This window comes from Agrilus planipennis, unplaced genomic scaffold (genome assembly GCF_000699045.2).
Source record: "Agrilus planipennis isolate EAB-ADULT unplaced genomic scaffold, Apla_2.0 scaffold48, whole genome shotgun sequence".
Lineage (NCBI taxonomy): Eukaryota > Metazoa > Arthropoda > Insecta > Coleoptera > Buprestidae > Agrilus > Agrilus planipennis.
The window spans coordinates 1,172,762-1,187,980 of record NW_020438937.1 but is presented as its reverse complement, the minus strand read 5'-3'; the positions used below and the strand labels follow the sequence as shown (position 1 = coordinate 1,187,980).

General features: G+C 33.1%; 1 protein-coding gene across 1 annotated transcript; it reads left to right on the top strand.

Moving 5' to 3' along the window:
- Positions 1 to 603: 603 nt before the first annotated feature.
- Positions 604 to 15,197, top strand: LOC108732538 (coagulation factor X). The gene is made up of 5 exons (XM_018463411.2): positions 604 to 969; positions 6,198 to 6,420; positions 7,558 to 7,733; positions 12,177 to 12,518; positions 14,226 to 15,197. Exons 1-5 carry the CDS (start codon positions 658 to 660, stop codon positions 14,511 to 14,513), a joined length of 1,341 nt encoding a protein of 446 aa, XP_018318913.1. The 5' UTR covers positions 604 to 657; the 3' UTR covers positions 14,514 to 15,197.
- Positions 15,198 to 15,219: the final 22 nt, after the last annotated feature.

Genomic DNA, 15,219 nt, shown 5'->3' with positions numbered 1-15,219 from the left:
CCATGCCAACCATGTAACAATGTTGACAATAATAATTGCGGGCTCATGAAATAATAATACCTAAATGTTATACATACAAGTGGAAAAATCTAAGGATTAATTAATTTTTGTTGTTTTTGTGTTTGCGAATTACCCTCCAACTGATAAGTACATGCATTTTTGTTAAAAATATGACTTTTGTAGTAAAATATTTTCAGCTTGTTCGTATAGCAGCTAATTTGGAGAAAGTAATTTATTTGAAAACGCTGGAATGATAATTATTGTAAATGAATCCTTTGAATTTTCTCGTGTAGAACGTCAACTATGCTGGCATCTAAACGTATTTTATGGCCGATTTTAAAATAGTAGACAACAACAGTGTTGCATTTATATTTTTACTTGTAGTATCAGAAACAACAAGAGAGTTGAACGACTCATTCTTTGTATCTATTTCAAACAAAATCAACAAAATCTGTCGTCTGCATCTTTTCGGGACAATTGTTACGATAAATTCATCAAATAGCAGCTCGCGCTATTAAAAATACACCAACACAGGCATTTTGGCTACGCGCCTTGTCCAGTCGTCAAAACGCGCGTACTATGCAACTGAAATAAACACGTGTTTTATTTCGTTTTTTGCAGATAGAGGCCAACGTGCTACGGATATTGGCACAAAACATGTCCCTTGGCTTGGAAAACGACCGGGAGTATCATCATAACTCTTCCGTTTCAACTAAAAATAATAAGGTCGCGACTAGTTTCGGCTACAGAAATGGATCGCACCATGCGTCGCATGGAATGCCGTTGTACTCGAAATGGTCTTCATGGTCCAGGTGCGAAAAGTGCATACAAAGAAGAATTAAGGACTGCATCAGTCCGAAATGCAGCACTTCCAGGATTTACGAAGAGCGGGTATGCAAACGGAAGAGGTGCAAGAGGAAATCCAGACACAAACCAGAACGAAATGAACTTCACATAGTACAAATGGAGGTAAGAATTATAAGGGGTAAGCTGCAATAACCAATTGTACCCAGTCGAAGGTTTGGGGTAGACTCAATCGATGGCCCACGATGATGTACTAGGTGTGCTAGAATATTTTGAAAATCGTTGAGTACAATTCTGTGTAAAGTTGTATCATTACTACATCATACAATATCATCATTTGATTATCCGGATGACCGCAATTCTACGATACCACCAATATTTTCTAACCAAACTTTCAGGGTAGATTTATATTAATATAGGGTCAGTTTTGATTAAAGGAATTTACATATCAACACCTAAGATGACCCCGCTAGGGGGAATCAAACTTTTTGATAATTTTCAATATGAAAATGTTTTGTTTGTTATCACGATTAGGAAGCAAATTTTAAGGTGTATGTACTTTATGGTCTGCTAGTATGATAGCCATTAAAAATTCCATTGCTCATACAATTTATTGAAATATCTGAAAATTAAGACGACATGAAACAAAATGGTAAAAATCCGATCGAATGAAACAATCCAAATGAATTCAAAATAATCTAAGTCCAAACACTGAAAATAGTATCTACATTACGTCTCGAAGGTAGAAACAGGGTTTTTTCAGACTGCATGTGAATTGCCACCCGAGCCGAAGGCTAACATGAAGTCTGAAATAACCCTGTTTTTTCCCGAGGTATGTATACTATGTTGTCATGTTTGTACGGAAAACTCATCATTAAATTGATAGTTGACGAAATAAGAGTATATGATTTAAAGGTTATAGGAAGTCATTGTCATTGAACAACTGATATCTTTCTTTTAATGACTAATTTCATTGCTTCCCGATTAAAAAACGGCTGAAAAAAGGCCATATATTCCCTATTTTATAGCACGCAAAATGAGCTTTCCGCGGTAACATGACAAAAAATATATTCACAAATAAAATAAATTTAAACCCTAGTATTGCTTTGATCAAAAGGAATTGAATGCAAAATAGGGGAAGAAGATTAGAAATTGTAGGTATCAATTTTCAAAATATTCTAATACAATATACCGTGGGCTATTGCTTAGGCTCATTTCGAACGTTCGCTCAAGTACAAATGGTTATAACATTTTACCCTTTATGGGTATATAAATAATTGGAGTTTTATTTGAGTTTCCGGAAGGATTTTAATATATTTTCTAAAACTTTTTAACAAAAATTCTTCAATATAATCATACATACACAACCTTAAGTCTTTCAGAGTCGAAATTTTCAAAAATTTACCACTAACAATCAGAATCTCCATATAAAACAGCGAGATGGAGTATTTTGTGAAGCATCACTTGTGCTATCTGATTACTTTTAGGTAGGGTATCCAGTGAAATTTAGTTGAATATCTAATTTACTCTATATTCATCCCATTTTAATAAATAAGATAAAACATCATTCTGCCCTTTTAAGTGGTTTTCATTTTAAACTATTTGCGCCTAATAGGTTAAAGAATTCGTAACTAAAAGATATTTTTGTGAAAATTAAGAACCTTTTGCTCTCGTGGATGGAACTTGTTTAAAATGTTGACAGCTTTAGGAAATCACACTGTAAATATTAAAATAACAACGGTTATCAGTTTTGAAGCTCTATATCATCATGTGTTAATCTACCACATCGTGATTATAAATGAAATGAAAGCTTGAGATTTGGATTCATCATGTGTAATATGCTTTTGGAACAACCAAAATCAGAAATCAAACCAAACCAAAGTTCGCACATTTCAAGCTTATTTTTAAGAAACTTTAATATTTTCACAAAATTCTGTTTTCCGTATTACGTAGGTACTGCTCTGGTAATCGCAAAATCTAAAGGGATCTGAATTGATTTAACCGTTAATACCTTGAAAAGCGAAAGGTTTAAATATCTAGTATACTATCGGGTTGTTCGGAAAGTCATTTCGTTCTTTGGTGAATATCGGCTTTGGAAATGGTTTGAGCCGGTTCATCTTTTTTGCTCCATGACCTCTTGCGTTTGACGTTGTTGTATACAACCCATTTTTCGTCCCCAGTGATGATGCGCTTCAAAAACGGATCATTTTCGTGACGTTTGAGAAGCGAATCGCAGACGTCAATGCGGCGACACAGATTTCTGTCTGTGAGAACATGGGGAACCCATACATCGAGCTTCGAGGATAATCCCAGGCCTTTCCAGTGGTCATAAACTGTTGAATTTGATAAATTTAACCTCAATCCGATCTCACGTGTTGTTATTCGCCGGTTCACATCAACTAATGCCTTTATCGCGTCTTTATCAGCTTCAACCGACCTTCCCGAACGTGGTGCATCTTCGACATCAAAATTGCCGGATCGAAATTTAGCGAACCAGTTCTGGCACTGGCGTACAGTCAACACACCTTCTCCATACACATCAGTCAATTTCTTTCTGGCTTTAACAGCATTTTTACCCTTTCTGTAGTAAAACAGTAAGATATGTCGAAAATGCTGCTTATCGCTCTCCACATTTAAAAGGGCACCAACCAAAAACTACTGCGTAGAATTAATTGGAATTTTTCACACACAAGCCTTGCTATATGAGCTCTCAAAGCATATAAAAATTATACGGCTTAAATGTGAAGTTGGGTGCAAAAGAATACAATTAAATCCTCTGTCAGGAAAAAACGAAATGACTTTCCGAACAACCCTATATATACCTAGTAGATCGTGATCTGTACCTTTCAATTTATTTAGGTGAATAAGCACAAAACAAAGTCAACTTATGATATTGTATAAGCAGCCTGTTAAAGAGAGCTTTTGTAAATAAAAGGCTCTCGTGTCAGATAAGTCAATTTCTTCGCCATGGGTTGCCTTTTAGCCGTCCCGTTTATCTCTTGGATTCTGTTGATAGGTTCTGTTAGTCGATACGTGAGCTTGTTGTAATGAGTTCGGTCACGATTTCTATGTCTTCGCTTACCTGCTTTCAAGTTATCGGCTTACATACCTGCAGGTACAACATGTCTGTATGAAATGCCTGTATTAGTTAACTACAGTGTGTCTCAGATCGGTTGTTAATATTTGCATAACTGTTAATCTGTTGAATAATCAATGTAGAAAGGGAAATTAAACAGAAAGACATCAAGACTTCTTCCTAGATATCAGTTTTCATTCATTAGTGCGTATTCGTTATTAGAAATACAGTCAACAGGTTAGTTCATTTTTGCCAATTAATTTTTCTTCGATTCTGTTTCTACAAATATTAGATAAATCGGAAAGAGTCGTTCAATTTTAGAAATCCAACAATATTTGTTGAATAAAATTAGTGTAACACAACTAAAATAATAATTAAAGGTGTACCATTACCTACTCTTTAATAGTAGTATGTTGAAATCAGAATTGATAGCGTGGATGAGATTTTCTATTGATTAGAAAACCACACTGACGTTTCATCCCCGATGCGCGCTTTTTAAGGCTACACAAGAACATACAAAAATTTGCAAATTGATCCCTGATTTAAATATTTAATCTAGGGATACTAAAGAAAGAGGGCTGCAATCATTATACCTAAAACTACCTACTTTTACCACAGCGCATCCACGCCATTTTAAAATTTCCGCCAGCTTCCTCCGTCCGACCTGTACCAATACTTCGTAACTTTTAAACTTTTAGGAGCTTTCTTAGTGGATTTCCTATAAATATGAATTATTGGGTTAGTTTGGTTCGTTAATTAATATGCACCTTTCCGAAAAAAGAAATTCCATTTGCATTCCATCCAGGTAATTTTCGATAATAAAATTAATGTGGCTCATTTTCTTAAAAATTATATAAAATAATACTAACATCATTTGACCAATAAGTGAACTGATGTTATTTTAATTCGGACCTAAAGGCAGTCGTCGATTACAATTACTTCCTAACGTTTCGCTAGCACCTACGACGAATTTCATCAAAGAGATTGAAGAATCACTCTTGCTAGCGAAACGTTAGGAAACAACTACGATCGACAACTGCCTTTAGATCCGAATCAGGACAACATCAGTTCCAACATCATTTATTTGTTTTGTAACCTTAAGAAAGCTAGACAACTTAGAGTGAAACGTTGGTGGTTGTTTTTTTAAAATAAATAACTTTGAACACTTTTTGGCTTTAATTTCGCAGGGAAGTTAAGACACTCCATCGTCCTTATTGTATAAAATGATGAGGTAATTAATCAAAAATACACATTAAATTGATGCCTGGTTGTTTCAAATCATATGGATCAATTTTCCAAATTGAAAATGCGATAAAATTCAACAACATTGTGTATATTTTTCCTCCCCATGTTTTTCAACTTTATAGCCATGTTCTCTAGCACTTTTAAACTACCAGGAATAAAGTAATGAATCTTAAACCAAAACGGGACGCCCTGTATATAGTAATGTTCCCATCAGCAAGTGTTAGTTAACATCCAACTAGAATTCTTCGGAGGAGGCAATTATTATTCATTCACGTATAGGCGCACTTTATAAATCATTAAGTTATTTGACGTTAACTATCGAACAAGTATAAAACACTTTTAAATGTGGAAAGGTATTTAATTATAAACGCCTCTGAATAACGACTTTATACGAAATAAAAGCGTCTTAAAAAATTTCACGTCATTTAAAGATAAGAACGACAGCAGGTTCTTATCTTGGTAAAGAGAGATCTAACACGACCAAGAAATGCTTACAATATATTTTACCTACCACCTCCTTTTTCATCATCATAAGGTCGTCAGTCCTAAGACTGGTTGGACACGCACCTCCACTATTTCCTATTTTGAGCTAATCTTCGCATTTCCCTAAAACTAGAACATCCTACATCCCTAACTGTTTGCGAACAGTAATCTAATCTAGGTCTACCTCTAGCCCTCCTAACTCCCGTTTCTGCCTCTTATATGTCTCTGACTAGACCTTCATGCCTGAGAAGGTGTCCCATCAACCTACCTCGCCTATTTCTTATTGACTTCCATGGAGTCCTCTGTTCTCCTATTCTTTCTAATACCTCTTCATTTCTAACTAGACCAAATTTTGTTTTCATATTTAGTTTTAGGTTCTTCACATATGCCAAGTGGTCGTAGGGCTACAATTACTTTTTGCTATTATTTTTTGGTTAGCTTTTAGAGCAAAATCGTTATCTTCATTTGTTGTTTTCGATTAAACAATAAGAACATTATTGGAAATCTCCATTTTGTTTACGTATTTTAAATAAATAAAATCAATCAACTTTTTGAGCGACTCGTTTGAATTTTAAATTTCGTTTACTAGAATAAACCGGAAGCTAAAACAACGCGTTCTCGAATTTGGAGTAAATGGTCAGAATGGAGTTCATGCTCGTCAAAATGCAGAACATCGAGATATAGAGTGTGCAAACAATTAATTAAATGTAAAAGGAAAACCCAAAGGCAAAAGGCTTTCTGCTACCATGAAGGTACCGACTGCCAACAGCATGTCCTTAATTTGGTCTACGAAAAACGACGAAGCATAACTGGTTAGTTTTCGATCGTTGGGGTGCGATTGAAACAAGAGCAACAAACATATAGCCAGTACCTAGTTAAGTTTCACTAGACGTTTTACTAAAAAAAAAATCGTAATTAGAAGTATGTTTTTATGTTTTTCAAATGTTAAGGATGTTTGGGAGGTACAATCGGAGACAAGAGTACATAAAATTAGAAATTTGTGATTAATTAGGTTTTGCAGCGTATCATGAGGTAAATAAATACTATCTATACTAAAAAAAGTGTACGGTTTGAGAGAAAATTTGGAATTTGACCAAAAACTTTGAATAAAATAAGAAATAACGAATAATATGGAAAATTTTTAACTGACTTTTGGCAGTGAATATGCCTTGATTTCAACTTCGAAACAAAAAAATATTTAGTTTCAATCTCTATTAATAATGAGCGTAAAACTTTTTAATATGTTTAAATAATAATTAAAACTTTAAAATTGCATTTATTTCAGACAATTATAAATATTATCATTATATTATCAAGTAAAAACGAGATTTTCAGCTAATTTTTCATTTTTTCCTCAATAACCATTTAGTGAATTTGAATAACCTTACGCTAAAGTGATTCTCCAGAGTTCAAGTTACTTATTATAAAAGTTTGAAATTTCTGGTAGCTTTTTTTCTGTTAATAAAAATAAATTTAATCTGTTCGGTTAACGAATCTCCATAAAATGACGTGTAAAATTACAATTTTTTAAAATTTCAATAACTTTTTAACGATTTAATGAATCGATTTGTAATTTTTATACGAGTTTTAGAGTTGAATGAGGAACGTTGTTCCAAATTTTTATTTGTCTCGTAGCGTTTTGACATACCTCCCTAACGTTCTTAATTACCAGAGCATGCAATTTAAAATAAGGCAACTAAAAACACACCCTTTATATACGGAACACGTTCTTGTATTTAATAATATATATGCCTTTTTTCGCCGTGACATCATATTATCCACAATACTGCAAACAGCAGATTGTTTAAATATTTCGACGTATACATATGTATGTATGCAATGCATACAAATTAAGTTATCTTTGCTGATGAAGGATTTTAAGGAATCGCTCTTCTTTCAAACGCACCTTTGGAAATTACACATTACTGTTGCTAATTAATAACCCAAAGATGCTAACAGGTACAAATACACTGGTGAAGATTTCATGATCGATGAAGAAACCGACGTCAGAGCGACAGAATGTGGAAAACCTTTTAAGAAGATGAAAATGCTGAAGATAATTGGAGGTTTTGAATCTAAGAAGAACAAATGGCCTTGGCATATAGCTGTAATGAACAAATACTTGGTAAGTTCTTTTAAATAAATATTACAACTTTTAGACCAGTAATAATTGCAAAAGAAAGTCACAAAAAAGACAAAACATCTTTACGATAGCGGTTTTAGCTGAGGATGCAAATTACTGATCTCATAGATTTTGCAATGTTTATTATAATTTATAAATTTAATATACAGAGTGGACCAAAAGTTATAAGAAATATTTGTAGTTTCTTAAGTAAACTAATCTGTAAGTATAGAATTTGTTGCGCTCTTTTTTGAAACTCTATACTAAAATATGAGAACAAAGGCTTTCACGGCCGAAATCCATAGTAGAACGAAGGCTCGGGCTATAGGGCCATGGTCTAAGTGAACTATTCTGTCCAGACGTTTCGTCAGCTACTGCGGCTGACATCCTCAGTGGTAGTACTGCGTTGATAACGTGAACGTAGATTATATCTTGAAGTCTCGCTTTCACTCTCTCGCCCGAATCTTCATTCTTCTATATTCAAGTTTTGGAAATTTTTGAGAAAACTAATTTGGATAAAATAAAACAAAATAAAATTCTACTGGAAGAGGAAAACATACTATAATATCAGTGCTGATAATCTAGTTGCAGTATACAATTAATGCAGTGAAATGGTAGTATGGTGTCATTTGTTGATATATGTAAATCTGGGATGGTGATGATGTGACCATGAAATTGTTTCGTAAATAAAAAAAATTACCAAAATTCGTACAATAGTAATAAAGAAACATAAATTAAATGTTAACCTGCTGAAGATTTATTTGCGCGTATTTAATTACTAGTCATTCATTATTTCGCTAAAAACTTCAAAAATATTTAATCGTAAGTTATATAAAGTATGTACATACTTACATTCATTTGACGAAGTATATATGCATACTTCCTTGACCTCTTATAATAATATTTTTTAACTACGAACTGTGTTACTGTAGATAAAAATTTGTAAACAAAAGAATTGCTAATCCTATCTATAAATCTGTCGTACATAAACATATTTTTGCGTCAAAATCTCTATTTGTAATATTTTACATACGTATTATATGATTCCAAATTACCTACCTTCTTAAAACTAACATTACAATTAATTAATGTTTTATTCTTTTGGTTAATATATCTACATTAACAACCATCATAAATTATTTATGACAATACTTTGCATTTTAAATGTTCGCAAAACAGAAATAACACCGTTCTAATTAAAACGTGTTGTATATTTTTGTTTAATTTAATTGGCTAATGTCTCACTTGGATCATAAGAATTTCAACTTCCATAATAACCCCCATTCAAAAAATATGAACAAATTTCAGTTTTAGTTCCCGTAAAAGTTATTAATCTTGATCGCTTATTAAGCGCTAATTTATGATTTGTGCGTGAGTTAAAAATGAAAAATATTTGAATTATTCATTCAGCTTTCAATTGATTAGATAGGTAGAATACTCGTGTTGGAATTAATTATCATTAGTTTTTTATTCACAACTGGAAGCGCGTAGTTTTACTTTTTCAAATTTACATAATAAAATAATCTACTAAACAAATTTACCAATTATAACATCTTTTATTCATTAGCTTCATACGTCATTTTAGGAAAAGACAGTATGAAATGGGGAATTTAATATTGAAATCTTTGGGTAAATTTAAATTTTAAATCTAAATTTAAAAGATTATTATATAGATTCCTCGCTCGTATTCTGCAATTATAAATAAAAACNCCATTGCATTCGAAGTTACTTGCGTGTCCGTCTCAACGAGCACGATCTAAGCTACTTCGACGGTCGCGAAGTGGAAATGCCAGTGCAAAAGGTCTTCCTCCATCCGCGGTTCAACCACCAAACGGTGGACAACGACATTGCTCTCCTACGTCTACCGCGATTATATAGATTCCTCGCTCGTATTCTGCAATTATAAATAAAAACATACAATTTTTAACGTTCAAAACGATGCCCCCACATAGGGGTGGGTTAGAGGGACGTCACACTACTGAGTCTTGCTGTGTAGTCTGGGATAACAAAAGATAAAAGTTTAATATTAAACAAAATAGAATTATAACCATATTTAAAGTAAAAAACCGTCGCAAAAACTCATACGCTCTAAATACATGGACTTGCTTAGTGTAGAATCTAATTTTAATTCGATAATAAGGGACAAAGTCTTTTACCAAATACTTAGGGATGTAGATTGCTCTGGTTTTCGGGAAATGCTAGGATTAGCTCAAGATGGGAAGAAGTAGACATGCATAGTCGAGTTTAGGATGATATAGGGCTGCTAACTGTGTTCATTAGGATTATCGACGCTGATGCTAATTTAATTTAAACAACTAGGATACCTATTTCATACTAATTATTATCAAATAAGTGAGAAGACAGATTAAATTTTTCTATATTTAACCTAAGATGAGCTAGATGTTCCTTCCTGCTTCCGTATTAACTACAAAGTTTTTTATATTCTTGTGATTTATACAGTTTGAAAATCATAATAACAAATTTTATTGTGACGTACTTGATTTATTTAACCGTCACATAAAACTTGACAAATTTTAAAGCCTGTTTTGACAAATATTCCATCAAAAGTATTTTTTTTTTTAATTTAAACCATGAAGTTAAAATTAATACATCGTATAAAGCAAAATATCGATACTGAAAACAAGCAGAAATTATTCGAAAAAGGAAAAAAGGAAACATTAAGTAATGAGTTGTCGTCTTCAAATACTAAGTCGTCCGAGTATTCAACAAGAAAAGGAGACGGATTTTCTAAAAGTTTCGCAAAATAAGTTTAACATTCCGTTATTACATTTTAGTACTAGAATAACGTGTAAGTAAATATTTGAAACAAAATACGATAAATTAAAAATGGGTCTACAATTAAACGATTGATAAACACTTTTTGAGTCTTTGTATTTTTGTATTTATCAAATTTAGCTGTAATTCAGAAAAGGGCACCCTTCGATTTTAAGCACATTTAATTAATGTATAATTCCAGTTCCTAACTCCTAATTAAATGTTGTCTTAAAATCAATTATAAAGGGTAAAAGTTGACAATAGAAGTTTAAAACGGAAAATTTCCATATTCCTATTTATGAAATTAAAAATATGAAAATGAAACAATAATATTTTAATTAATCATTCATAGAAAAGGACCATAAATATTACAGCGCAAAGGGATGTTTTTTTTAAAGCTACAATTATTACAAAAATAAGAAAGCAGTGCCATATTATCCAAACAATACATTTAAACTTTTTGAAAATGCGGTTATAATAGAAACAATTGTCAGAGATAAAATAAGCATTATTAAATTTGCATAATGTTTTCTTCATTCAAAAAAATTTTATTAACAAAAAATGTTTCGCAAGGTTCCAAGCGATTGTAGAATTTCAAATAACAAAAAGAAAAAACTGATACGGCTAAAATTTTTTTTACTCTTTTGAGTGTGTATTCGAGACTAATAAAATATCTAAACCATTTGTCCGTTTGTCCGTTTGTCGATGTTATTAACCTTAACCAATGTGAAATGTCAGTTGATGAAACTGTTACGCTAGACGAATTTCTCTATTGTTATACCGTTCTAGCATGAATGATTAAATAGGATGAGGCTATTGATCTGTGCGGGATTACGTAGCTTGACATTAAATCGAATAATTATAGCAGTTTAAGGTTGGCCCGTATAAAATAATTGATTGAAAAGATTCATTGTTTTCTTGTTAGGACGAAAGCGTGTAAAATATTAAGTATTGCATACATTAAGCTTGACGTTAGGGTAGTTTACGTGTGAAGATACCATTACGACATACATTGCAATGTAGGATAAAAACACAGAAATTGAACTGAATAGGTTTTTTTTACTTATGGCCATACTTTTAATTCGATGATAACCATGTACCAAATACACCCTAGTTGTTTAAATTTAATTGGAAGCGTTGGTAATTCTTTCCTTCTAGACTCTTACGAAAATATTGAGAAATATAGAAGTCAGTCAGATATTGTTTCATTCTAAAATCCGGATATTTTTAGATTATTGTCAACTTCACATTAGTTCCCACAACTCACTCTCTAGTAGGACTAGTTAATTTTTGTTGGTATTGAACGATTTCGCCAGATAAGTTTGCTTCTTTGTCTTCTAATCAAGGCGACGAATTTTACTTTATAGCTGGTTTTACTTAACATACAAGACATACAGCTAAATGTTTACTCTTTATTATATAAACTCAGATTCATTAGTTTGGCCTCCCTCAAATTCTTCCCCTTAGTATGCACCACTCTTTGATATTTGTAGTTTAGCGATTCTAAGTACATAATAACCTTCTAAACTTTTTAAACAATTTAGTCTGTAACTGAGAACGACAGCTTGGATATCGGAACGTGATTTAGGCTTTTTAAACGTTATTATATAGCATTTTGGAGTTTAGTGCTTCATGCTAAAAGGTCATAATGATGATGGGTAATCTATTTAGGAAGTGTTTTGTTCGGGCACGCTGGTTGCACCGCGTTGGGTGTTGACCGCGGGCCATTGCATTCGAAGTTACTTGCGTGTCCGTCTCAACGAGCACGATCTAAGCTACTTCGACGGTCGCGAAGTGGAAATGCCAGTGCAAAAGGTCTTCCTCCATCCGCGGTTCAACCACCAAACGGTGGACAACGACATTGCTCTTCTACGTCTACCGCGACCCGCCAGACTGCCCGTTGCGTGCATGCCAGATAGCAGACCGGTGACGAAAGAACTTTGCCATATCATGGGCTGGGGCAAGGTGAAGGCTTCCGACGAATATGGTACTTCTGTACTGCACGAAGCTAAGGTAAGATGAACCTATTTATCAGAGATTCTCGAACTTATTTCGTCTACACTCCCACATTGAGAATCAATTAGTTTCTAGTGTCCCCCCGAAGTTACGTTAAATTAGTGTGGCATATGTGTATTATCCTTTTTCTGAGTTAAAACCTATATTTAAAATAGATTCTAGGGCAAGGTTTTTTTTATTGCAGAATGATTTTGCAGTTCACTGATAATGAATTCCAACTGAATATTGACAGGATAACTGATTAATACAGTCAAGCTAGTCGTGAAAGGATTAAGAAGTTAATAAATTTTGTTTGTATCTTCAAAATTTGTTTTTAAACAACTGTAATAAGCATCTAATTTTAGTTTCGTAATAGTTTACAGTTTACGGTGACAATGGTAAGCTTCTCTTTCAAATGGGCGTTCCCTGTAGGCCCCCGGGGCTCACAAGGGGTTATTAGCGCCCACTTTGAGAAAGACTACTTTATGTTATACGTATCTTTAGTAGAAAGAAAAAACTTAGACTGCGCCTCCTTAAAAAATAAAAAAAGATTTAACGTTTATTAGTTACTTAAGTACTCACATGTCCTGCATTGTCTTTCTTCCTCTTTTTTCCAATATTAACTTCCTCTACACTCCTAAATATTGCTATTACACTTATTTCCCTCTCTCTTTCTAAATACCTTGACACCGAGTCCCCTTTCCAGTCCCTCCATACTATCTCCTTTACGCCCTCTACATTACTCGATATTCCTATTTTTCTTTAATCCTCTCCTCTTATTATCTCCCTGCATCTTTTACTTACCATTTCTCCTACCTTTGCTCTCTCCTTATACCACTTTCTCATCTGTTCCTGCTCCTTCCCTCTCTCTCTCTATCATATCTACATTTTATCCCTATTTCCATCATTTCCTTCCTCTATATTTCCTTCCCTATATATCCCTCTGCCGGTCTCCCTAACAGTCCTTATATTTCACCACCCTTTTTAATTCCTCTTCCCACATCTTCCCACATTTCGTCTCCCTTCTTACTACGTAATCTGGCGTATAATCTTAAAAGTCACTTTATAAATCTTTTGTACAACACTTCTACTTCTTTTTTCCTTTCAATCCCCATATTTCTACCTCATAAAATACAATACTAATAATATAGTAACCTAACCTACCCCAGTCTACCATACATAATTTCTGCTCTAGACCAAAAAACTCTTCCTATCATTGCCCTCCCTTTAACAACCTGGTTTGTCATATGCACTTCATCTCTATTGTTGTCACTTAATAAATATCCAAGGTGAGTATACTTCGTTACGTTTTCTATCTCCACTCCTATCGCTATCCCTTTTTGCCCTCTTCTTTCCAATTTCCATAATCTTCGACTTTTCACTATTTAATTCCAGCACTTTCCTTACCAAAAAAATTTTCCGGTCTCCCTAGCATCTTCTTCAGTCTCGCCATCAGTACTATATCATCTGCAGACAGTGTATATCTTCCTATTAAACACTGAATCATACAGTTTATTGGCTGCGTCGATGCGCCTCTTCTGTTACATGAAAAAGTGAGAAAATTGCTTTTTTTTGATATTATTCTACTGCCAAACAACAAAGTAGTAATACTACAAAAATACTTTGGAAATCTCAAAAAGTTTTAATGGAGGTAGACTGATTAGAATCTTTAACTTCACAAACTTGGCGTTACTTATGTAAATTTGAGATTAATATTTTTTCCAGGTACCAATTGTGAGTTTTGAAACGTGCAAAAATTCATATAAACGGTACCTAATTACAAAAAATATGTTTTGCGCTGGTTGGCAATCGGGGGCTGCTGATACTTGTGCAGGAGACAGCGGCGGCGGTCTTGTATGTCCTATGGGCAATGCCAGCCTAAAAAAGGGTTTCGCGGTTCAGGGAATAACCAGCTTTGGAGACGGATGCGGACGAAAGAATAAATATGGTATTTACACGATGGTCTACAATTATTTGCCATGGATCAATTATATTATTGATACGTACTCGTGATAGTAGATTTTATGTTTTTTTATGGAAAGATCTCTAGAAGAGCTGTACTACAGTTTTTGTAGTTTTGCTACAGAGTAGAATTAATTAACTGCCAGAAATACACCAATACGAAAGAAAAATATTTAGAAAGAAGTTTATAAGTATGTGTAGAGAATAATGAGAGCGCACCAGTGATTAGTTACAGCTTTTTTTTATCTAAAAAGACATTTTTATATTAAGTAAATTACACAGAATTTTCTTCCTTCACTGCGAAATGTTGTACGGAATACTAGAAATTCCAACAAGTGTTACAATATTATCTGGAATAATAAAAATCATTTCTGTATTTATTTTTAATCACAACTAGTACTTAAGAATTTTTAATTTAATAATTGTATTCTTTTTTTCTATTGGTCACCCTGTTTAAGACTGTAAATGTAATTGTAACTGTGTGATTTTTTTAGTTTGTTAAAGTACGCATTAAATAAAACTAATTTATTTACTTCAGAAAGATGTATTTGTACCTACATTCTCTTAATTTACATCAATCGTATGTTAATAATTTTATTATCAAGGAACTTTTTGTAATTTCTTAGTTTATTTACTTTTTAATTTAATAATTTATTAATTGCCTTTAGTAATTTTTAATTTGTTTTATTCAGACCTTTCCAACAAAAATACGGATATTTGATGACGCTTTGGGCTCTGCTAGAATTTATTTCATCCT

Excerpts from the sequence above, each read along its gene's own strand:
- LOC108732538 (XM_018463411.2), top strand. The coding sequence starts at position 658 with ATGTCCCTTGGCTTGGAAAACGACCGGGAGTATCATCATAACTCTTCC. Across the intron at positions 7,734-12,176 it reads CTGTAATGAACAAATACTTG|GAAGTGTTTTGTTCGGGCAC; the intron begins GTAAGTTCTTTT and ends TAATCTATTTAG. Across the intron at positions 12,519-14,225 it reads CTGTACTGCACGAAGCTAAG|GTACCAATTGTGAGTTTTGA; the intron begins GTAAGATGAACC and ends TATTTTTTCCAG.